At 37.4% G+C, this 23,713-nt stretch overlaps 1 protein-coding gene and 1 long non-coding RNA gene across 2 annotated transcripts; one reads left to right on the plus strand and one right to left on the minus strand.

Annotated features, from left to right (window-relative positions):
* The first annotated feature begins 1,596 nt into the window (after positions 1-1,596).
* LOC139126246 (uncharacterized) lies at positions 1,597-8,913 on the plus strand. The gene is made up of 3 exons (XM_070692292.1): positions 1,597-1,705; positions 7,250-7,666; positions 8,206-8,913. Exons 1-3 carry the CDS (start codon positions 1,648-1,650, stop codon positions 8,343-8,345), a joined length of 615 nt encoding a protein of 204 aa, XP_070548393.1. The 5' UTR covers positions 1,597-1,647; the 3' UTR covers positions 8,346-8,913.
* Positions 8,914-22,747: 13,834 nt separating this feature from the next.
* On the minus strand, positions 22,748-23,445 carry LOC139126414 (uncharacterized). The gene is made up of 2 exons (XR_011550563.1): positions 23,296-23,445; positions 22,748-22,973 (listed from the first exon to the last, which is right to left on the minus strand). It is a non-coding gene; the product is annotated as an uncharacterized lncRNA (long non-coding RNA).
* Between the last annotated feature and the right edge of the window lie 268 nt (positions 23,446-23,713).

Raw genomic sequence — 23,713 nt, forward strand, 5'->3', positions numbered from 1 at the left:
TTCAGTGGGTGGACAAGAAATGTAATGCGAAAAGTCGAATTTTTACTTATTTTAAAATACGTCACACCGTTTTATTTTATGCAGCTCACAGAACAGCTCATTCTACTTTATGATAATTTTCAGTTCAAGCATATCATGAGCTGGTTGTGACTGAAGTACTGTTATTTCTGCAACATACAGTTCCAAAACATTTCTTTACAAGTAACTCTACAGCGGCTGTCCTAAATGCCTTATTCTCGCGTTAATGGTTTTTGACGTTGACTGTTTGTGTGATTTTATTTCTTCGTTCTCCTTTGAAAGTTGTACTCATAACACGATTGGAACTAATTTTGGATAATTGCGTCTTAATATTTTTCAAAGTTATCAAAAGAGTTAGGTGCTATATAGCTGAATGTTGCTATATTACAAATTATTCGTAAAAAACAAGTGTATAACTTAAAAAGAAAAGCAGATAAGGTCACATTTGCAGATTAAAACGACATTACTTCAGTATTCAATTATCCCAAATTTGTTCCAATCATGTTTAATTTTGTCAATATGCTCGGAGATAAAGCTGAAGCCCCGTTATCAAAATTTCATGAAAAAAATGCTTGTTGCTAACCGAGCAATGAAGGGTACATAAAAATAATGTGATTGTAAAAAGGTCTTAGCAAATATGATGAATCAGCATTTCTCCTTTCACAATAAGAGATGGATTGCACAGAGGGGAGAAAGATTTTGTTGTTTGTATTTATGAGAAATGAAATGTTATATCGTAGACTGAAAAGGTCATTATATCTTTGCTCTTTAACCACCAATAAACATGGCTTTCGAAGTCCGTGTACCCAATCTATCAGTGAAGGTTTCGTTACTTAAATACTTTTCATTTCCTCAAAACTCTATTTATCTTATTTATTTCGTCCCCTCTGCTCCTGATAGCCTAGTCTTTTGCTATTGATAACCTGGTCTATAAATATGCTATTGATTGCTTAGTCTATAAACATGCTATTGATAGTCTAGTCTAGATCTATTGTTACTGATAGCCTAGTCTATTGCTATTGATAGCCTAGTCTATAAATGACGCAAAAGAACGTTTCAAATCTTTTCCGTACCGACACCTCTTAATAATCAATTTCGGATGTGCAGATATTTGCCTCCGAGTCTTTAGACCTTTACTTTGAGATTATTTTTGAAAGCAGGAAATAGAGAATGACATATCAACTTGCTAAAAATCCCCTGTAGTCGTTAATAGCATGCACGTGCGGCATTCGTTATAGCACCTGCGCATCTATTTAATTACTATTTGATCTGATTAACGATTTTTTTTATTACAATGATTTTTACTTTCCATTTATGATTATTTTTCACCTTTCCTAGTTGAGGGCTAGGAGCTTTGACCTCACTGAGTTGAGGGCTCGGAGCTTTAGCCGGCTTCTCTTATGTGTAATGACAATTTTCACCGCGACATGTCGTTGACTTCGTAAACTATTTTTAAAAATGAACGCGTGGTTCTCCCCGATCATTGGTACACTTAAGGGAGCCCCCTGCACCATGGCCATCGTCATCTACAATCTACAGTGTCTGCACATTACAGTAGCAGTACACTGTCATAAAACTTTGGCGAACAGGTGTCACCTGACATAACAGAGATTGCTATCTGATCATACAATGGCTGAAGTACGTGTGGCAACCATTACAGCTTGTCTTTGGCTATTCCATTTGACAGGTAAGCTCTAATTATCAATGATTAATTCACAAGTTATCAACAGATAAGCCTTTGAACTCAACACATGGACCGGTGATAATAACGCCACAACGATGTCTGCAAGTCCGCCTCAAAAGAACGTCACAATAGGATACATCGGGCAGTTATTTCACTTGCTTCGACCTAAACGGTTTGGTATGATAAGCAATGAGCTATTTATCAATTGCTGACACACATCATTGAGTAAAATATAGTAGCATTTAGTTTTGCAGTGTACAGAACAGAATGATGCACTTGTGTTCACTTAACGCCAAGACTTGGATACTTAAAGAGAAAGTGGACTTTGGTAAGGGCTGAACACTTCCGGCTAACATTGTACGTCATATCAACGGGGATTCCCCAGTGACATCAACCTGTAGCTGTCTATGAAATACGAAAACTATCGTGGAATAGAATAAATTGTGATACGTTCGTCTTTGGAAGAAGGGAAAGTCCGTTTTCCGTATCAATATGAAGTGTTGTACAAATCGATCGCCAACTTGAATCTTGTAAAACTCTATAGATATTAGAACAATCTTAGACATGTGATAGGATGACATTAATCGCCCCTCCGCGTTTCAAGTTCATATGTCTGTCTTTGTTACATAGGCTCTAACTATAACAATTTACTTGTTGTCACCGTAGAGGGTGTGATCATTGGAAAATCAACACGGATCAAAGGCAAATGTTGGTGCCTATGTGAATATTTTGTATAGACTTGCTGTTATATCATGACCCCGTGACCTTGCCACACACGTACAAACAGATGGTAGAACAAAACGTAGTGATGTATAATGGTTCTATTGATGAAAAATAAAGTAATTCTAAGTATAGGATTTCACATCCATCGTCAGACGAAGCTATATGACACAGTGTTCATGAACCTTGTTCAGTCTACTAAAACTGCAGCTGTATTGTACGGTATTGTGGGTTGAAATCTTCTTGTTTGACCCACACTCTGAAACTTAACCTTGTATTCAGAGTTTCATTTTGTTCATGACAGAACGTTTTCCGTTTACCGTTCTATCGCTCTGTACTATATTATTTCTGGCCGAACTGCCATGGCAGGTCAATGACACACATTTAACCATCACGTGGTACCGATGTTATCGCTATTCAAAGCCTACTTCTTCTACACGTTGGAAATTCAAGTCAGATTTATAGGATACATTAAGTCTATACATAGACTGCATCGTTACATTCACAGTGGTGCATTGACAGTCAGTGGCTGTGATATGACGAGTCAGCAGGCTTAATCGCTTGACCGTTGACAACTACTGGGGGAATCCCCAAGATGACCACATGTGATCAGTCTGGTATGCCCGTGAATATTCCAAATCATGAGGCAAGGGACTGATACGCTGTTCACAATAAATTAAGGTGGAGCTGCAAGTGCTAACACAGTTTTTTTTTCAAATGAATCTTTCTCATCTAAGATGACAAGGAAACCCCCTCATACTGTATATTTTCAAAAAGCAGAGAATCTAAAGTTTAGCAATAATTTACTAGAAGGATGAAGGGTATATATTTGGGGTAAAAAACGTCAATTTTATATTAATGATAAAAATTAAATTAAGTCACATGGTACTATTTTCTGAGATGAAATATTTCACTTGAAACAAGAGTATGCGTAGGAAAAAAATACTTTTATTTTGCATTATCTATCCTCATTCTAAAACGTCATGGGTTGATGGAAAGACTGGCTTTAAAAAATATTAAATCATGATTAGCAAAATTTAAAATGCCTCTCATTCAAAATGTAAGAATTTTATTGCCAAACAAATAGTAGCTTTGTTCGATAGCTATATATATCTTGTTTGAAAACAATATATTTCGTGCACGATATCTATACGCACCTCATCATCATAGCTGTAACATTTAAATTATACGATGTAGATTATGACAGACATGTTTAAACTTTCCTCAATCACCATCGTACCCTTGGATATCAGTGTTTACATTGGTCGTATGGGTCCAATACGACCTTTGAGCGCAGTTCCGACGACTGTATCCCTTTAAAGAACATGTGAAAACGTAAGTAAATTTGACATAGCCAGAGTGGAGCTAAATTCTTTTGAAATCTTGACATTGGGAGAGAAGAGAAGCCAGGAAATCGGGTGATTTGCATACATTAGCATAAATTAACACTTCTTTATCACGCAACTTACGACTGCTTGACAAGCTAAAAGGTGGACTCAACCAATATTTTAATCTTGGGTTAACAAATTAATTGAACTTGAATGATTATTTGCAAAAACGGTGATTTTGATATGCAAAATACACTATGTTGGCTGCAGCGCCCCTTTAAGGTTTAGCGTGTACACTGCCATTACGGCTAGTCGAGGACGTAGATGAGTGTTAATGTGAAATAGTAAATTTGGTATATTGTTATATTAGCATGTTTTTTCGAGACCAGTCTTTCCAACATTCGCTTAGGCATACAGATTAAAGATTCCCATAGAAATACGTCAAATGCCGTCACTTCAAAGCACTTTTCGAAAGGGGGTGTACCTTTATCGATTGCTAAAACTCTGATCACAGTATACGTAACTAGAAATTTGTTGAATGAAATCAGTCTCCGGGCCAACTAGACATGTACTCATGTACCGAGAGGCGATTTTTGACAACGCCTACTTCAATGTTTGCATTGCTGCCGGACAAACTTCAGGATGCAATACTGCTATGATTTTCTCGTTGCAAAGACCCGATGTGTGACGTAAGTTATTGTGACATACAAGACAAACGTACGTTACTGTAATATGTTAAAAGGTAAATATATTGGCAGTGTTTGTGCTCGCAGTGGAATATTATAATTCACTGCAGTTTTTTCTTTTGGCGTCAAGGTACTGGAACCAGCTGTTTAAGTGAAATCACCATCGGTTCTGATGAATTTGATAATTCTACGTAAGTCGGACAATTTCGAATCCTCAGCCTTTATAGAAATTGTACATTTATGGAAAGCAAAAGTGGTGTTGTTAGATAAAACACACGAATACATATAGTATTGTAAAATGCTGCATCATCGATGTAAAACGCGTAAGATTGCATTGTAGGAAGTCGAGATAATCTTTCTTATTGATTGATGTGACTTATCCTATCCTCATATCTGAAAATATCTAAAATGTGTGTTCAATTCACCCCTATCTCTTCTTACGCTCACAAGATCCGTGTTTCCTTATAAAGGATGGTTGTCTCTAAGTCGATTAATTTGCATTCATTGTATACCGTATAGGACTGCCTGGTCAACTAGATACAAGGTGGGTTTAGACGCTACTTCACATATTCTGAATATTTGTGTTCACTTTAGCTTCAAGCAGCAGTACAATGAACACACAAACAAATTAAATTGCATTGACGATACCTAGCAATGCAAATGTTGATTTATGTGGCTTTTTACGAGATTCTGGAATACTTCATTTTCTTAAGTTAAAAGTACAAAACCCTTTCAGGCAATTCAGAGAGGTTGATTATGGAAATACATTGGATGTACAGTAGCATTCCTCCTCCCTTTATAGATTTTTTTTTAAATCCTCACTGTCTTCCGAATATTGATGTGGTAACCATGACAACGAACCCGATGGCTTGTGCCACAGATACATACAACAAAAACCGTTGGTATGATTAGTTGATTCAACATTTACCGACATTTCAAACGGTAACACTCCATCTCACCGTGGTTATCTAATACCTTAATGCTAGAAACTGTATTTTGGATTTCTCTTCAATGAGGGGCAGCAGGGCCGGGTGGCTTTGCAATGCACGAACTTTTACCTTGACCGATGGCTTGTACACTATTCAGTGGATGAATTTGAATAACTTGGTTTGTCTATTGAAATGAACAATGTTAGGTATTCCATTCATGAAATAGATGCAGTATTACCAAATCATGACTTCATATGGACATGCCCCTTTTCCAACACCCACGTCCAGACAACTTAAGTTAAATAGAAATGGATCTTGAGCCTAGTTTGTCAGAGCTTGCGAGTTGTTCTCGAAGTGCTGATCTGTCACCAGTTTGGTCTTCAATAAGGTGTTTGTAAGACACTCTTTGAAACTGTCGACGGAGTTTTTGTTGAATACCACAATGATCAGCAAGCATCTCGTTGTAGTGTCAGTGATAATACTTCTACGTTTGAGTGGTAAGTGCTCTTTGATACATTTTACAGGCTGTATTTGCATAATCAGGTCTGTACACGGTTGATATGGCGTCGCCATGTATTTTTAATCACATCAGGTAAATGTTAAACACTGCTTCGGATTATTTTGTGGTAAAATTTACCCACCTACTCGCGCCAATACGTTGATTACTGCCTCACATCACATCCACTCAAACTGAAAACTTTGAGGACAGGTATGAGTAATCTGAAGTGAAGAATCTTTCGAAAGGGATTCCCCAACCACAAACAATGTAACCTGCCACTGCATGCACTGAGAACACGTATGCGTGTGTTATGAAGCACGTGATCAGGGCACGTGATCAGAGACTGATAGGCGAACACTTGGACGTTACAATCATTGGACAAGGTGTTGCTGATACGCTGGGCATGTATTCAATCAACCACCTGTTAATCAGTAGTTGAAGGTCTGTATGCACAAGACGCATATCAGCCTAGATCTGTACATTGGCGGTAGAAGAGATCTCCCTCAATGATCTGTACAGTGCAAATGATTTATGATACGAAATAGCTTTCTGTGCCAGTTTTATTGTTCATTACCACACTAGCACGTGTTGAGGCATTGGAGTTCCAATGGGTTAGTTTTCGACCGGAATGGAATTTGTTCACTGTAATACCGAAGGAAATGTTTTAAACGTCCTAATCTGACGATTGTCCTTAAGGAAAAGGTTAACTCTCGTAATATATATCCGTATGCTATGTATAGATAAATGCTTTGTCGCAATCAGACTGTAAATTATCACAATAGCTTATGTGCACAGTCAGCAGGATTTGAAATGAGTCGGTAACTTCAACGTGTAAGCAGATATCATGATCCTAATTCACTTGCTGACTTTACCTTTCAATTAAGTACGGCAACGACGCTATGGTTTTTTTTTCCTTTAAAACCTGTACAAGCAATGCAACGCCTAAGAGTTGTAGGGTAACTTGAACTTGAGATGCATTGTAACGAGTATTTCAGTACCGAATGGAACGAGTCCAGCAATCAGTAGCGGCAGGAAGATCTCCGTATATATTACTTAACTAGGGATTTGGATACATTTTCACTTTTGTACATTATATTTTAGGGTTTTTAATTTAACATCTTATCTCTGCTGATTCAGTTAGGCTTTTTATGACTTTCGATGTACAACTATGACAACCTGTGGCCAGTCTACATGCAAATTCGGACCCACTTTGGAATTACATTGATCACTGACAATCATTTCCAGGACAATTATGAATTAAACTAAATCTCATATGTTGCATTTATCAGCGTCATCGCTGGTGAATTCTTGCAACGAATTACATTTTCTGCCATTCATGTCGAAATTGAGAATAATGTTCGTACATCACTTCTGGACTTTTACAGGACACCATCTAGCACCAACTGGGTCAGAAACATTCAAGATACTTATATCACGACTTATTCTTCCCGTCCAAGAACACGAAAGAGTCTCACTTCAAGTAGAAGTACAGTCTTCATTCCCACTTACAAGTAATTATTACTTGTATGCCAAGGCAGGGATACACGGAGACAACCTAAATATGCCTATGGATCTAAAAATACAATTGAATTCAAGCGAAGGATTAGAAAACACCCTTGGTTGTTACAGTATGACTTATAGACCGGGAACCTTTGAACATACCATGACAGTTGCTATTGAAGATGTATCATGGAAACATGACAACGGCGATTGGGAAATTCACACCATGATATTCCAGAAAAACAACGAGACGTTTTTGATGGAAGACACTTACAGATTTTCATTGGCCGTCCAACGTAAAGGTATGTTACAGTTTACCTGTAGGTGAATTCGTAAGACATGTACATGTAATTCTCAGTCTAGTAGTTTCGATTTTAACCACGACTAAAAATAAATAACACAGAATCTTTGATATATTATGTGCAACGTGGAAATGCAAAGTTTACACACATATTATAGTGATCCGCATGTAGGTGTTGTCATTATTCCAACTCTCAAGTTTCAAATCTTAAAGATGACGAGGATATTTTATTTCTATACTTAACTTCTTATGATTGTGCTTTAAATAAATTAATACAATTATTTTATTGATTTCAAAATGTCCGGCCATTTTATATTTTTCACCGCGTTTTTTCATCTTATACAACAGACCACACTGAGCACTTTGTTGAATTTTTCTGTAGTTTACAAATACAACACTTCTCAGAGTGACTGACATCAAAATTAAATTGTTGATCTATAGTAAGCTCAGTGTCATATTATACATATGAACAAGTGAAATTTTACATCAAGGGAGTGGTCAAGACACTTGATATATTTTCTTTTTTTTTCCCGGATGCAGATTCTGAGAAAAAGCGAAAAAAAACTTGTCAAGGAAACGTAAAATCGACATCCAAGACAAGTCGGAAAAGGAAATCTCGGAGAATGAGAAAAAGAAAACAGCAGTTTAATGAGGAAGTACGGCATGGAAAAAAGCAGTAGCCTCCCCCACCCACCCAGACACGTCACGTTGGTGACGTCACAGGGGAATAGACGATGTCGTAATGGTTCATGTCAGGTTACAGCAACCCATATCTGAAGGCTGTCTTAGCTCGTTTTGAATTTTCAGAGCCGAGTGCTGGTAACAGACATTAACATCAGAGTATGCAAATTCGTAATGTTATAATATCTGGTGTTGTTGACTTCACTTGTACGCGTAAACACTGATTGCACCGTATCTTGAATTAGATACCTACAAACTTTGGTAAAGTCTTTTTTCTTACTAACGAACAAAGAATTGTTTTATTGGAACTCTGACAGAGGCGTCCGACGTGTACCTTTCAAAGTTTTGAAGTGCCCTCCATATATGAATTTATTTATTGCCTCACAATGTTATGCTTTAATTTATTGAATGACTGAAATCTTCGTTTCCGTCCACAGCAGCTGAACTAATAAACACTGACAAGTTAATTAGGGGCATTACACAGGAAAGGAATGTCATTTTTTAAATTTTCAACGATAAAAATAAAACTTATTTATACCTGTTTTCTTGTGCCTCATATACTATAGAAATAACGGGTGACGCGCTGACCATTAACGTTTATTTGTGGGCAAGGGCGAGAGGAAAGCCAAAAATTAATGGGCGAGGCTTGCCGAGCCCGTTAATTTGGCTTTCCTCGAGCCCGCGCCCACAAATAAACGTTAATGGTCAGAGCGGAGTCTGTTATTTCCATTATATTATCAGCGAACCCAAGAAAACGTCAAAATTTCCGAAAATTTCAGGAGCGAACGACAACTGGGCCCCAGAAACTGAGCAATACGCGACGCACTGTCACGCGCGCTGTAAAAAAAATTGGCAAATTCGGAGATGTTTTCAGAAAAAAAGTATCTCAACTTGACCTACAAGTGCTCCATTTTATTTTGTGATTGATTATGATTTACATTTTAGCTGTAAAGTTACGATACTTTGAGTTGTTAATCTTATTATTCATATTCACGGGCATGTAAACAAACCATTACTGTGTATTTGTGGTCAGTCACGTGGTTCAGCTCGACCAATCAAAATGCGACGGGCAGGGCATGGTAATATAGTACATATGATATCGTACCAGTATATTGATGGTGCAAATGCATCGATCTGATTGGTCGAGAACCGTGGTATATTCGCGATATACCGTAATTGGCACACGTTCACTGTCGGCAAGTGCAAAAATCCCTTTTTACGTTTCATCCCAGAATTCCAATACACTGTTATAATATAATAGCAATAAATCACACCCAGCGACGGTATACCACTCATTTTTGACCAATGCACTCGCTATCGCTCGTACATATAAGTCGTGAACTGCTGGTCAGACTCTTGGTATACCATATACCTTCGCTGGTGGTGCTTTATTGTTTAATTATATATACATATATATATATATATATATATATATATATATATATATATATATATATATATATATATATATATATATATATATATATATATATATATATATATATATACACTGGTTGATGGGTGCTGCAGTTTGGCTGATGAACTTATAAAGCTTGACCCTTGACATGCATCAGTGACATCCCGTGCCCGTGCCATAGATTATCGAGGTCGCTTCCTACATAAATGCTGACACTTAATGATCTGACGATATCGTGGAACTCAAAATATCATGTTGGGTATTTCCAATTTCGTTATTCTGTCGTTTCCGGCGCTCTTTGTACAGTGCAAACGCACACTGTACTGCGTCATGACAGAATCACGTGCATGAAGGCAGCTACGGTGGCTTCTGTTCACGTGATTGGTTCGATAATGACGAAACAATTATACGTCATGGTAGAAAAGACATGAAATACAATTACATGGAGAAGAAAAAATAGTTGTAAGTAGATGAAGAGTAACATTTACATGTTACACGCACGTAACCATCAAAGGTTGCCTGAGATACAAGGTTGTAACACAGTCCCCTGTGATATATTCCGCTCTTGGACTATGCGCCCCGTAGACGTGTGTATGCATGACACGTCTATGGGGCGCATAGTCCAAGAGCGGAATAGATCACAGGGGACTGTGGTTGTAGCTCCGTAATTTAAAGAACAACGATAATTTCAAACATTTTTGAGTGATTATAGCTTGATACAACATGTTTGGTACACAAATATATCAGATGATTTATGACATAAATCCGTGAACTTTTGCTCAGGCTGTGATCCGTAGCTCACAGGGACAATTTACTGACACACCCTACAATATTTCTCAGGTAACGTAACCTTTGAAATTGTGCAAACATACCTTACACACCAAGCATTATGGCGTGGTTGCGAACTCGGAGGTCATGGTTCATGAACTCTTGTCCTGTAACTCGTGTTACACCTTCATTCAACTCTGATACAGAAGACTGCTCTGCGAAAGTGAGATGTTGATATCAGCAGGTTCAAGTGCAAATATTCTCGCTGGTCAAACTCACTGTTGTCTTATGATCATACGGTCGTGCTATAACTCAATTTTTACGGTGAAAATCAACGAGACTCACCATTCATTGGTGTGAATCGGCCAGGCTTGTTATACACTTATGTGAATCAATCTGGTTAATTCTCACCAGTGAACAAAGAGTTTGTTGATTCTCACCAGTGAATGATGAGTATAATTCATTCTCACCGTAAAAATTACCATTCTCACAGTGTTTGGTGAGAATTTCCATTCTCACCGTTGAGAATCTATTATCTCACCAAGGAGTGCATTTCTCACTGCTCACCAGTATGCAGTGAGAATAACAAGAGATTCTCACCAATTGCGAGAAAGCCTCATTTTCTCGCTCCAGTCTCGCATTTTTTTCCTATACAACCTCCTCAATTTATATTACGTCATAAGCAATCATTGGCTGAAATATCTGTGAATGTTGATCTGGTCTTGATCGCTTTATCTCGTGCTATGATACAAGGGCAAGTTCAAACTCTCAATGCCAAATTGACAAGTTTTCCCAATTTTCAATGATCGACATCAACCCATAGAGTGTTTTGACTCACTCCACAGAAATGCATCTCTAGGTTTGTGTGACTTTCGCTGACATCGAGAGGAACATTAAACTGCCCTCTAGCCTACCATTGTGATTTAACATCATGTGTTTTCTCATGTTGACGTCAGTAAACCCACCGTCCTATTGTATGCCGATGCACGGTCTTCTATCACGTGACAAAGGGACCGTGGCCCATGTCATCACATCGCAGAAGATTTTGTATTGCTGTGTTTCATCTCATTATGAATAGTCCTCCTTCTTAAAATTTATATAACAGTCGTACCTCTCTGATATTCCTGCCATATCTGGCCACTAGTACACCTCGTGAATAGTCACATAGATATGTATCAATTTTAGGGTTCATACCTGCTAAATCTAGTCACTGCCACGCTGTGCACGTACCTGCCATCACAGAATACGCTGAGACACACCGAAGGCTGCTGTTCAGTACATTACAACATCATGGTGGCCAAGTCAAGTATTACACGTGTAAGCGGACTCTGTGAAGCATTTCATAGACTCCTGATCGGATCGTAATTGCCAATTATATTACATCAGCGTACACACCTATTGCAGTATGTCGCTCTTATTGGATGAGAACTTGTTTCGGTTGTGATAAAATGGTAATATATCAGTATAATGCTCCTTAACTTGCTTAGAATAATAATGCCGAGACAAAGACCGTTTGTAATATGCATTTGGTGAGACTGCAGGAAAAAAACTGGTCAATTAGATGGTTAAATACACAGCGAGATTTTGAGATAATTTAAAGATCAGTGTAAATTGGCTACGGCGGTATTTTAGGCAAACAAGGCTCGAAAACCAATTAAAATCCTTCCAGGATTAATTTGGTAAGTCAGATGTAACTCTGTCTTGTTCACTTTTCAGGGAAAATGCGCCATCATCGACTCATGCATCATTGACAGACTTACACGAGATAATGTCAACAGGTGTTGGTAGATTTCATACCTTTCTGTTGTCATTATATATTGAACTCATGAAGACTTGCAGAATAAATCGACGGGTGGTTTTGTTTACTCATTTTCAAAACGATGGCCAATGCATGTCGAAATCATTACATAATGCTGCATCTGATTCGGGCAGGTTGTTTATGAATTGTAAGTGAAATATTTTCTTATCAAATAACTGCAAATATGTGGCCAATCTGCAAAATATCAATTCACATCAAAAGCATATTTGAGTAGAGCAGGAATTTTGTCCATTTAATGTATGTATTCAAAAATTTCGTTGTAAATGGTTTATTTTGAAATTACACATTACAGCACTTCCAAAAAGATAGATTCCAAGTTGGAAATATTCCATTTGAATTTTTTTTTGCACTCAATTTATGTGAAAAATGGGTTCATGATTGGAAAGTTATGAATTGAAAAAGATTCGACCATATTAATATCAACAAAATCATTGGGCTGGAAATAGAAGAAGTAAACTGTTTATTGAAATCATAATAAGACTGTAGATGACCTCTCAAAACTGAGAATAATATGCCATAATTGTGTACGTGTATGTATTAATACATAAATTATTGAGAGAGAGAGAGAGAGAGAAGAGAGAGAGAGAGAGAGAGAGAGAGAGAGAGAGAGAGAGAGAGAGAGAGAGAGAGAGAGAGAGAGAGAGAGAGAGAGAGGGGAGAGAGAGAGAGAAGAGGGGGCAGACAGCCTCAGGCAGACAGACAGGCAGGCAGGCAGACCAGACAGACAGATCAGACCAGGCAGACAGCCAGCCAGCCAGACAAACAGACCAGACAGGCAGACAGACAGACAGCTAGACATGTACAGACAGACAGACAGAGAGACCAGACAGACAGCCAGACAGATAGACAGACAGACAGACAGACAGACAGACAGACAGACAGACAGACAGACAGACAGAAAAAGCGAGAAAGAAGTCGGATTCTATAACTGCCTTGATCTGGCAGGTGATTGTTTGTAATAGTAATGATGTGAACGCCTCAGAAATGTCGGTACAACTACTACAAAGTGTTAGTTGTCTGTCTTTAAATCGTAGGAGCATAGTTATAGAGTCGCAGGTCACGCCTGTGTAAAGTCTGGATGTCTCATTTTGATTATTCGACAAGGCAAATGCCTGACAAGTGCCGGCAACGGAACAGAGCATTCTTATAATTTCCTACCAAATTTCCTCTCATGTCGATGGGTTTCTTATCGATCATTGTCTATTCTCCCCTTTTTTTCTGCTTCTTTTCTGTTGAACGTACTTTGGAAAATTCAGGTCACTTTTTCGTAATTTTTCATTCGCCTGTCACGTTTATTAAGCACCATTGGAGTCAGAAACAAGCTAATCACCTCACGTCTTACTCTACCCTGCTGAGAACACGTACAAGTCACGTGACACTTCGGATGGAAGTCCAGTCCTCATTTCAATACAATTGACGAGTCAATATAACTTTTTATTTGTGGACATTTGCAAGAATGAATGGAGACAACCTCAACATGCTTAAGAACCCAAAATATCTTTAAATACAAGCAAACTGGAAGAAACGGCTTTCGATGAATACATCATGATATATACGCAGATAATGTAATAACAGTAACAAACGACGAGTCGAAGAACACAGTCGTGACTGACATATTAAGACTATGATATTCCGAAGAACAGATATTTCGACGGAGGTCATGTGTCAGCATTGTCTTTTTAACGTATAGGTATGGTACAGTTTTTCCCTGCAAAGGCCAATCTATAAATCGTGGAGAGCAGTATATTGACTTCTAGTCTACCATGAGTTCACAATACTCAGCAAACAGATTCTCATTCATTTTTGCCTGTTCTAATTTGGAAAATTTGAGTCACGTGATAAGATATGTCTCCTAAAGGAAAGGTTTATTGTAAAATATAGGCAACTTCCATTCATTCCGTTCACCATGATTCACAGTCTTAAAGGCCCTTTTGGCGATCCCTGGGATCGCCTTTGTTCTAGTCTGTAAGAGGATTATGGAACTGTGATAGCCTTTGTTTTCCATTGAAATCGTAATCCAGAGGGTAAATTTTCTAATGAGACAATCTGGTACCAACACAGGCCTTTAAGAAAAGTTTTAACGGATTAGGACGTGTAATATTTTTGTTTCCGAGTTGTTTACCCACCATTAGCATTTCCGCTTTACAATGCTTCAGAGTTAGATCGCATGCTCTACGTAATATTTTCTACATAATCTATCTCTTGCACGTCTTCTTAGCTATAGTTACTAAGATAGAGTGGTATAGAAGGAATGACAGGGTATAAAAGATGAAAAAAGCAAACTACAGAATCAAGCGGAAAAGAATATTGTAACATATCAGTAAGTCATTTTGACATGAGAGAGACAACACAGCTGATTGGCTGACATGAGAGAGTCAACACAGCTGATTGGTCACAACGCAAGAGTTCCACACTTTGTCAACGATGTAACAACATACTATTACGTCGAGGGCTGATCAGAAGACAGTGCCACGAACGTGTTACACAAGGCTTCTTTTTTGAAATTCCACTGATTTTGACCAGATTAACCGAAGCTAAAATATTATTAATAAACTTCTTGATTTACTACAGGCAAACTTCAATAGGCATAGGATCTCGGTGAAGGATCAAAATAAATTTTCTGTCAATTCATAAAATTGTATCTATAAACTTTACATTCTATTTGTCAATCGTAGATCTAGCGAGAGGAGAATAACGTATCGGGACATCTTTAGTTATTCTAAATTTTCAAACCAAAGATAAATAGAAATAATTATACTTCGTACTTATGTATAGCTAAATTTCTGTCTCATTTATGTATATCTATACGATATGTTCGCGCCTGATTTGTACGGTGATTATCTGTCGGAGAGGGAATATGTATCGCTACACAGGTTTAGTGTACTTTGAAAAGAGATATATTTGAACGTCATTTATCGAGGAGCCTTAGTTCTGGTATTTGCTGTCCACGCGAACGATGCTTTGCAATAATCTTGATGGTTTCTTTATGTAAGGAAAAAGCTAGTATTTCACGAGGGTCGATATTTTCCTTACAGAATCAATTCACCTGATTAATCTTAGCTCATCTTTGTAAAACATGTTGAATTTTCTTGTAACATAATGTGAAATGCGAAGATCTTTTGCAGTTATGGTCATTTTGAACTCGCATGTCAATAAACTGCTAGACACGTAACAAAGCATTGAAATTCGTTTGCGATACACTACCTACAGTATAGTCCTTCTTTAATGTAAGCTTTGAATCCTTCCAATATTTTCTTGGAGGACTAACTGGATATGCTAATTGAAAATATTCCAATGTCTATTTTCATCATATGCTCATTCCCCAGGGAGATTTCAATTAGGAAGTAGGCCTATTCCATTCAAATATTCCACTTGAGGTGGCCATGGTGATGTGCAATATTAAGTTGCGTAAGAAAGAGATAAAGACTATGGCGTTTTGGGCGGAAAGAATTATATCACGAATTGGAAAATTATTAGAGATAATAACATTTATATAAAAGTATATTTTAAAAAATTGTCGGGTGGCAAGCGGTAGTAAAATGGATAAAATAATCGTTAAACTGATTATTTAGGATGAAACTGTACGCAAATGATCGAACAATACATATGATCTATGAATAATCTCAAAATATAGATCTTAGATTTCAGAGAGAGAGAAAGAGAGAGAGAGAGAGAGAGAGAGAGAGAGAGAGAGAGAGAGAGAGAGAGAGAGAGAGAGAGAGAGAGAGAGAATTTGTACTACAACTGTCCTGACATGGCAGGTAATTTTTGCACTCGTTAATGTTGATACTTACACGAACACGTACAGGTGAACTGTTGGCAGGAGTGCAGGTCGCGCCATTGATTAATTTTGAAGGACACAACAACGCCATCGTTCGGCCGGTCCAGCGACCTCCAACTTATATCGACGAAGTTAGAGAGCATAGTGTGTTCTCCTTTGTTCTTACCATATTCAAAGCAAAATTGATTTCCCTTCTCATAGCTTGCAACTGTTATCTTGTCTCCCTTTTTGTCATACACACTTTCTCACAACCTGTCGGTCATTTCACATCTTAACTGGTCATTCACTTGATTGCCTATGTGCATGTGTTTCTATGACATTGTGACGTCGACGTTTTGGGCTTCTTACCTGAATTCATGTGCTGATGAAACTTTTAGAGGTGTAGCTGCTAGGCGAAATTAGTGACTCTTTGACAAGAATATTTTCAGTTTGGGACTTTGGGAACATGAAAACATCTATAGATTAAAGAAGGCATTACATTCAGAGTCTGTAAATAAGAAGTTATATGGATCACGGAAAGAATATTATTGTCAAACCTGTGGGTCCAGGAGCGTAACGGGTCTTGAAATAATATTCCCAGAATCAAAATCCGTATGATGGGTTGACTTGCTCGTATTCCCTGCCACCATCTCCGATGAGAATAACCGAGAATAAATATCATTTGAAAAAATGTATACCAAATTGTAAAGTCACAGTGGATTGACTTAGATGTGCCTCAAGCGTCAAATGAAACAAATATACGCCGAAAATGCCCGTGGTCGACCAATTTAGTGCTGTGACAGTTTGTGCATAGTTGTTAAAGTGGTCCCTAGCTTCCTTCACTTTGATGAGAGAGACTCGCAGATCAAGTTTTCATATACTTACTGCGTCATCACAACGTCGAAATTCCGAAAGTCGGTAGCATGATTGTGTATTGTCTGTGACATCCTCCATTGCACCATAACAAAATTTTCGTGTGTACCTTACAGTGCAAAATCGTGACAGTAATACCGTCATCGGACATTATTTCATCACCTAACAGCAAAATAGTGCATTGGCATTACATCATCTTATGACGTCAATATGTCATGATGAAATCTATCGAATGGCATTCAAGCAATACATTATTGCGTTTTGAAACTGCAGTATGTAATTTCCGCATGGCAATATCTCATAGTTTAATGTTAGCAGGCATTCTACGCCATAAGTCGAGTAAATCTTTGTTAAACAAATTATGTCATCTTTATCAGACTCAATCACACTAAGAACATCCACGTCATACCATAAAGAAGATAAGTTTATTTCAATCTGAAACTTTGGCGATCAGTATTTATGACAATGATTAGACCATGAGACACAAATAAAAGAAATAAACATGTAGGTGAACGAAACGTTACATACTTTCAAGTCGATATTCTTATCACAGATCATCTTAGTGACAACGTGCCATGGTACAAACAAGTTTATTTTTCTCTTTTTGCAGCTTCACTTTGCCACTGTTGCATTTCATGGTAATATCATGGTAATAACAAAAGCCCCGTTTGCATTTACAAGACAAGTCATTCTCCCTTGCAATGTCTCCAATAGCTGGTATATCACTTACATTGGCTCAGGATATGACTTTGTCACTTTTGAAACTCATCTTGTTCTTTCAAGTTAGCAGACCCCATACCATGCATATTGCGAATTCACAAAGCAGTGACAAATAGAGCGACAATAACCAACCATAATCAAAAATAAAAATAGCGCCAATGGCACTTGATCACAACTGGCATATTGTGAAACTACTCTATCTCTGGGTACACCTGTACATGAAATACTGAATGGGTAGGTGCTGCGGGTTGGGTTTGTCAGTAAATGCACACAGAAAACAAAGTCCCAGAAGTAGCGAATTCCAGCCATTTTCAAACCACACTGTTTGTCAGTGGGGTAAGCAATATTCGCAAAAATCACATTTCCAGGCTAATAGACTATGTTTTACGAAATCACACGTCCTTATTACAAAATAAAACGATCTTTGTCTAACTGCTGCTCCGTTTGGCTCCATTTTCCGAATCGGAACCTTGGAATTAGTCTGAATATCTCTACCAAATATCAATGCAGTCTGTTCAGCGGTTTTGACTTTTTGTCGTTTACGGAAAATGGACACTGTCCACCATCGGTTGAAGCTAACCCTATATCACAACTTCCAGATGTGATAATGACCTATGGTCATTATGTTAAAAAATACCGCCAATGGCGCTTGGACATAATGACCGCCTAGTATTATCGGCATTTATCAACAACCACACTCACTGTGAATTAGACAGACCACGAAGTCAATGAGCAACATATAGCTGAAAGACTATTTTTCACATTGCGATTTTAAGCTCATTTTTTGAGAAAAGAGACATGTATATGTATATGGAGAAAAAGCAGAAGACATATTTGTAAATTGTTTGTTAATTGACAATCATATATGCATCTCTTGAAATTTTGTGGTTATAAAGTATAACAGTAGTGTAAGAATAATGAGGTATGAATAAGTTAGTAAAGCTAAGTTGACAGTAATTAAGATTACAAATTATACACTAAGCTGGGGAAATCTGATTGAAATAAATGTTGAAAAGTAGCAAAGTCATGGTCATCTTTTGTCTAATACCTTGTGTAAGTTCATGAACTTTACATAAATCTTGCTATAGATTTGTTGCTAATGGGCAATAACTGTGTTTCAGATCATTTGAGAGCAATCTATCCATGACAGGTTTAAATTGTAATATACTTCTATTTAAAGGAGAGAAACTTCTCAAATAATTTTTTCCCTGTAATTTGCTGTGAGAACACATGGACAGATGCTCAGGACTCTATGCTGGTGCTACCTTGATAACTAACCTACAACTTGTAACGTCATTGTCTAACCTGTTCACCCCAATTTCCTGTAGACAGGTCCACACTCTCGTTGATAACAATGGGTTTGGGCCATACCATTGTAGTGAAAGACTGTAACATGTGAGGTTGTGGATACTTAATCTCTGGAATGTCAAAGTCTGTATATTGACTCAAGGATCTTTACTTAACAAATGCCTAGGGTCATCTCAAAAGTGAGAATCTAAACTATGAAATATGTTTTTTTAATGCTTTTGATGCCCAAAAGACCATAGAAATCTCTTATACTTCGAATCAGCCATCCTGCATGTTTCTAACATTCATCAAAACCTCATTTCTGTTCAACAACTCATAAAACAGTCCACATTGCAGGATTGGTGTACATTCCAAAACTACATATATGAAGACCCCTAAAATCAATTAGATAAAAAGGGGGTTAGAAATTTCCAAAAACTATCTAACCGGCGCTCCGTTTGGCTCCATTTTTCAGAATTGGAACCTTGGAACCAGTCTATGTATCGGTACCAAATATCAACGCAGTCTGTTCAGCAGTTTTTGACTTTTGTCGTTTACGGAAATGGACGACATCAAACACCGGTTGAAACCACCTCTATATCACAACTTCCAGTTGTGATAAAAACCATCATAAATCATAAAGATGCATTGGATGGCTAAATGAAGTACAAAAGAAGTTGACAAAGAGATAAATAAAATATTTAGATAAAAACATCATTTTAATCTGGACAAAAATATGTGTCTGTCGTTTAACATTTTTATGAGACACTTAGAAAGACGCTCATACTAAATACAACAGAAAAGCACTCTTTCAATAGAGGTTTAAATAATTAGCATACATAAATACGACAAGAGTTCATTTAGGTCCCCTCATTCCTGGAAATCACTTTAATCGCAAACTTTCCTTGGAAGAAGCACATCAAATATAATTTTTGGAGGCGTTTGGAATTAGGATTGGAGATAGTATACTTAAAAGTGTTGTATATTTTACCTAAGAAAAAAATGTTGGGGGAGGGGCTTAAGCAACTCTTCCCCATAAATAGCATATGACATGTATAAATTCGGTATTGAAGAAGAACGAAAGAAAATGACTTGTGAATCGACTAATCAAAATTTCGCATATTCTTTTAACAAAATATGACAAAATATATTCCCTTTAGAAAAATGCCACGGTCACCTTCTTGTTTCAATAATCCAATAAGAACTTTTCGGTTACGCGAAGATGTTCCGTACTAATTGTCATTTGAGGGGTCAAGGGGGCCCATATAGACGGTTTTAGACATATCCACATGAGAGAAGTTTAAGAAAAGTCAAAGCACTCTCGTCAGATGTAATTATTTTAAAGACAGGCAATAATAACGTAAATGCCTTCGCAGTCACGTAGCGTGTGTGCAATAAGTAGACAAAATAATATGATCAAACATTAACCCTTTATTTGTTCTTGGGGGCAAAGTAAAGGTCAAGATGCATGCAAAATGTCGTCCATGATGATTTTTCTTCTTCAGGAAAATGCCCTGGCCTTAGCAGGATGGAAAAATTTCCGAGCAGAACCATCCTATTTGACAATTTTATCATGTGATCGTGCATATTTTGTTGCACTTTTGTATATGTCGACATGACACTCGAACCAGTGAGCCTTGCCTGTTCAAAACAACAACAATCAATGCACAGATACACATATATAGGATAAAGCCCAAATACGAAGGCTCTTCTAGTATACAAAGTCCGATCCTACGATATCATAGGGGAGGACTTTATACGCCAGAAGACCCGATTATGAGGGTTTTATCTGATTTAAGGTAGTATTCGTCTCGACAGTGAAAGACTTAAACTTTTGCTCAAACTTTCCTCAAGTAATCTTTCAACCATTCTCTTTCAAAATCAAGAATAAAAATTAGGGGTCACCGTGCAAATTTGGTACTAGAGAAAGAAATAACCCAAGATTTACCGAAATTCAAAATGGCCGCCATCCCTGTGTCAACTCTATGTACAAAAATAAAATTTTCTTACACGAAGGGCTTTAAAATGAACCCAAACAAATAGTAGATCAGAAAAGAATTGGAAATGTTTGAGAGTCCGAATATCTGTCCCCGAGGCACTCTCTACCTTAAAAAGTGTCACTCGAAACTCTTATTTTTTTATGGGTTTTTTAACTTTGACTATCTCTTTCGTGAATGTATCGTTTTCATCACATAAATTAGACCTTGGTTTATAAGTCACCTACAAGTGTTCTGGAACGTCCCATAAAAGCCCTAGGCCATCTTATGCTATGTTTATGCCAAAGCAGTTTACTTGTTCAGCTCTTGTGTTAAAATTTGAATATTGAAATTTGCAGCTGATTAGGGGATAATATGACGCGACCGCTTTTGATTGGATAATGCTTTGCTAGCGATTTTATCATTTGTATTTGGCTTTCAGTGACGTGCATCCTTAACGTTATGATGCTTATTTAGGTCTTCTCAGTATTTGAGCGGGGAATGCGCAAAAGTCTTGCAAACTTGTATCTGTAATTGCCTACTTCTTTTTTCGAGGCAATGTGCGACAGATGTAGTACATGTGTATGGTGTAGCAACCCGTCTTCTTCACAAGGGATTACTATTTTAACCCCCGTTTCAGTTCAAATCCGTTCAGTCTTGCCAACACTCTTCCGCCGCAGTATCACGGTCAGTTGGTGTCATCGGGGTGATTGCGAACAAAAGTGATTTTTGAGATATTCGCGAACCGACAGTGATTTTGAGATATTCGCGAACCGACAGTACCAAAATCTACGCAGTCAAACACAAAATGGGCTGATCAGGTTTTAAAAAATTGAGCTAAAAACAGAAAATCTCAAGGCGTTTCAGTTTCGCAATATGACAGAGTTTCCATTGATTTCAGTGAGGTGAGTGCCACCGTACTAAACTTTTCTTTGTGATAGACCGTATGTGTCATGGCGAGAAGTATATACCACACTCCACTAGCTGGTGTGTGCCAGTGAGCATTAACGAGACGATTTTGTGTGTTTTGATATGAATTTCATAAACTAAAATGACACAGCCTTCGTCACAAGTGGGCGAATTCTCCATGGTATGATGAAAAAGAGGGTTTAAGCCGAAACTGTGTCGAAAACTAACGACGTGAATTTTGAACTAAAACTCTTTAGATGCTAGTGTCGTACGGTTTTTACATCAAAGTTTCAGGTCTTTGTATAAAAAAGCCGCTGCTTTGTGAGTATTATACTCAAGTTTCTTGCGTTATAGATAAAGCATTTCACAAACTCAGTTCTTGTGTGTTATTTTTAGATTTTACTCCACAATATCCCTGTGCTTCAATGCCCTCCCCACTATTGCCATTCGCATCAAAATCGTAACGAAGGGCCCCCTAGTCGTGAATAGATAACGACTTCCGAATGCAGCTTTCGGATTGGTCAATTGCCATATCATAATTTTAAACATTACTTGTTGCAAATCTTCCAGCAAACCAATTCTGAAGAATGGCATGCCAAAAGGGTACAATCGATTTTCCTGGTAGAATCAGCAAACTCCTGGCCTGCTTGTTGTACGACAAGTATCAAATTATGCACATATTTCAGCACATATCACTTGCCTTGCCGATTGAAATATCGCCATGCAAACCTAACATTGTGATATTAATGTTTTTACCTCCACCATCAACCACATCGATTCACTGAAAATTTAACACCAGTTATCTTCACAGGCTTTACAAAAATTGAATGGTTTGATAAGTTGCAAGTAAACATCTAGCTTAAGCAAATGAAAAAGTTGAACAAATCAGCATGAATTCTTTATTGGTTTTTGGTGACGAGTAAACATTAAAATACAAGGAAATATACACGAAAATTTTCCTTTGACAACATAATGGCTTAGACTGACGAGGATAGAAGTACTTCTTACAGAAACATCTATCAGACTATTAAATTCTTCATTTCTATTTTGTTGGACTTCTTTGTATGTCGAGGTGACACTCGAACCACTTATCCTGGCCTGTTTAAACAACAATAATTTATCATATATCAGATTTAAGTCAAATATATCCGATTTAGGTGTCAAACAGTGTGTAGACTATCTCTTAAAATTAATCTCTACATTCTTGAAGTATCGTGAAATCAGATTCCTGATAAAAGCCCCAGGAAAATCAACTTTTCATGTGCCTAAATAAGTGTGTTGGTGACTAATTCTCGTTGGAGGCATTTTATAAACCATGCTAAACGTCCCTAAATAATTGAATTGTAATGACAGTGACACACTAGAAATGGAGTATTTGTCCATGATACGTTAACTTAATAAACAAATTCAATCATCTTACCGAGTGTTACGCAAGAGGGTCCATCTAATGAAAATCCAGCCTTTTTGTAAAATGGTATGACGTCTTCTTTGCAGACTAGTGTAATCTTGTCAATATCATGAAGTGAGCTTTTGATATTAGCGATGTACCTTTTCATCAGATCCAAGCCGTATCCCTGACAACGTATAGCGTCGTAAGAAAATATGCATATTCGGTAGCATGTTCCCATGATTACAAGGAAGTGATCAGATTCAATGAATATTTACCGCTGATATTTTATTTCTCTACAATATTAAAACACACTATGTTTTTAAATTCCATCGTCAAACAAAGACATTCTTTAGGTATGTTTGGCAAGAATTGAATGATGTATTTGTAAGCTTTTAGCTGTCAGAATAAATGTCTATGATTTACCTTTCCCCTCTCTTCCGCTCGAAAA

Source organism: Ptychodera flava (genome assembly GCF_041260155.1).
Source record: "Ptychodera flava strain L36383 chromosome 3 unlocalized genomic scaffold, AS_Pfla_20210202 Scaffold_27__1_contigs__length_13241970_pilon, whole genome shotgun sequence".
Taxonomy (NCBI): Eukaryota; Metazoa; Hemichordata; class Enteropneusta; family Ptychoderidae; genus Ptychodera; species Ptychodera flava.

Bases quoted from the DNA above. Each gene is read 5' to 3' on its own strand.
- LOC139126246 (XM_070692292.1), top strand. From the start codon at position 1,648: ATGGCTGAAGTACGTGTGGCAACCATTACAGCTTGTCTTTGGCTATTC. The intron at 1,706-7,249 runs GTAAGCTCTAAT...GGACTTTTACAG, and splicing joins TTGGCTATTCCATTTGACAG to GACACCATCTAGCACCAACT. The intron at 7,667-8,205 runs GTATGTTACAGT...TCCCGGATGCAG, and splicing joins ATTGGCCGTCCAACGTAAAG to ATTCTGAGAAAAAGCGAAAA.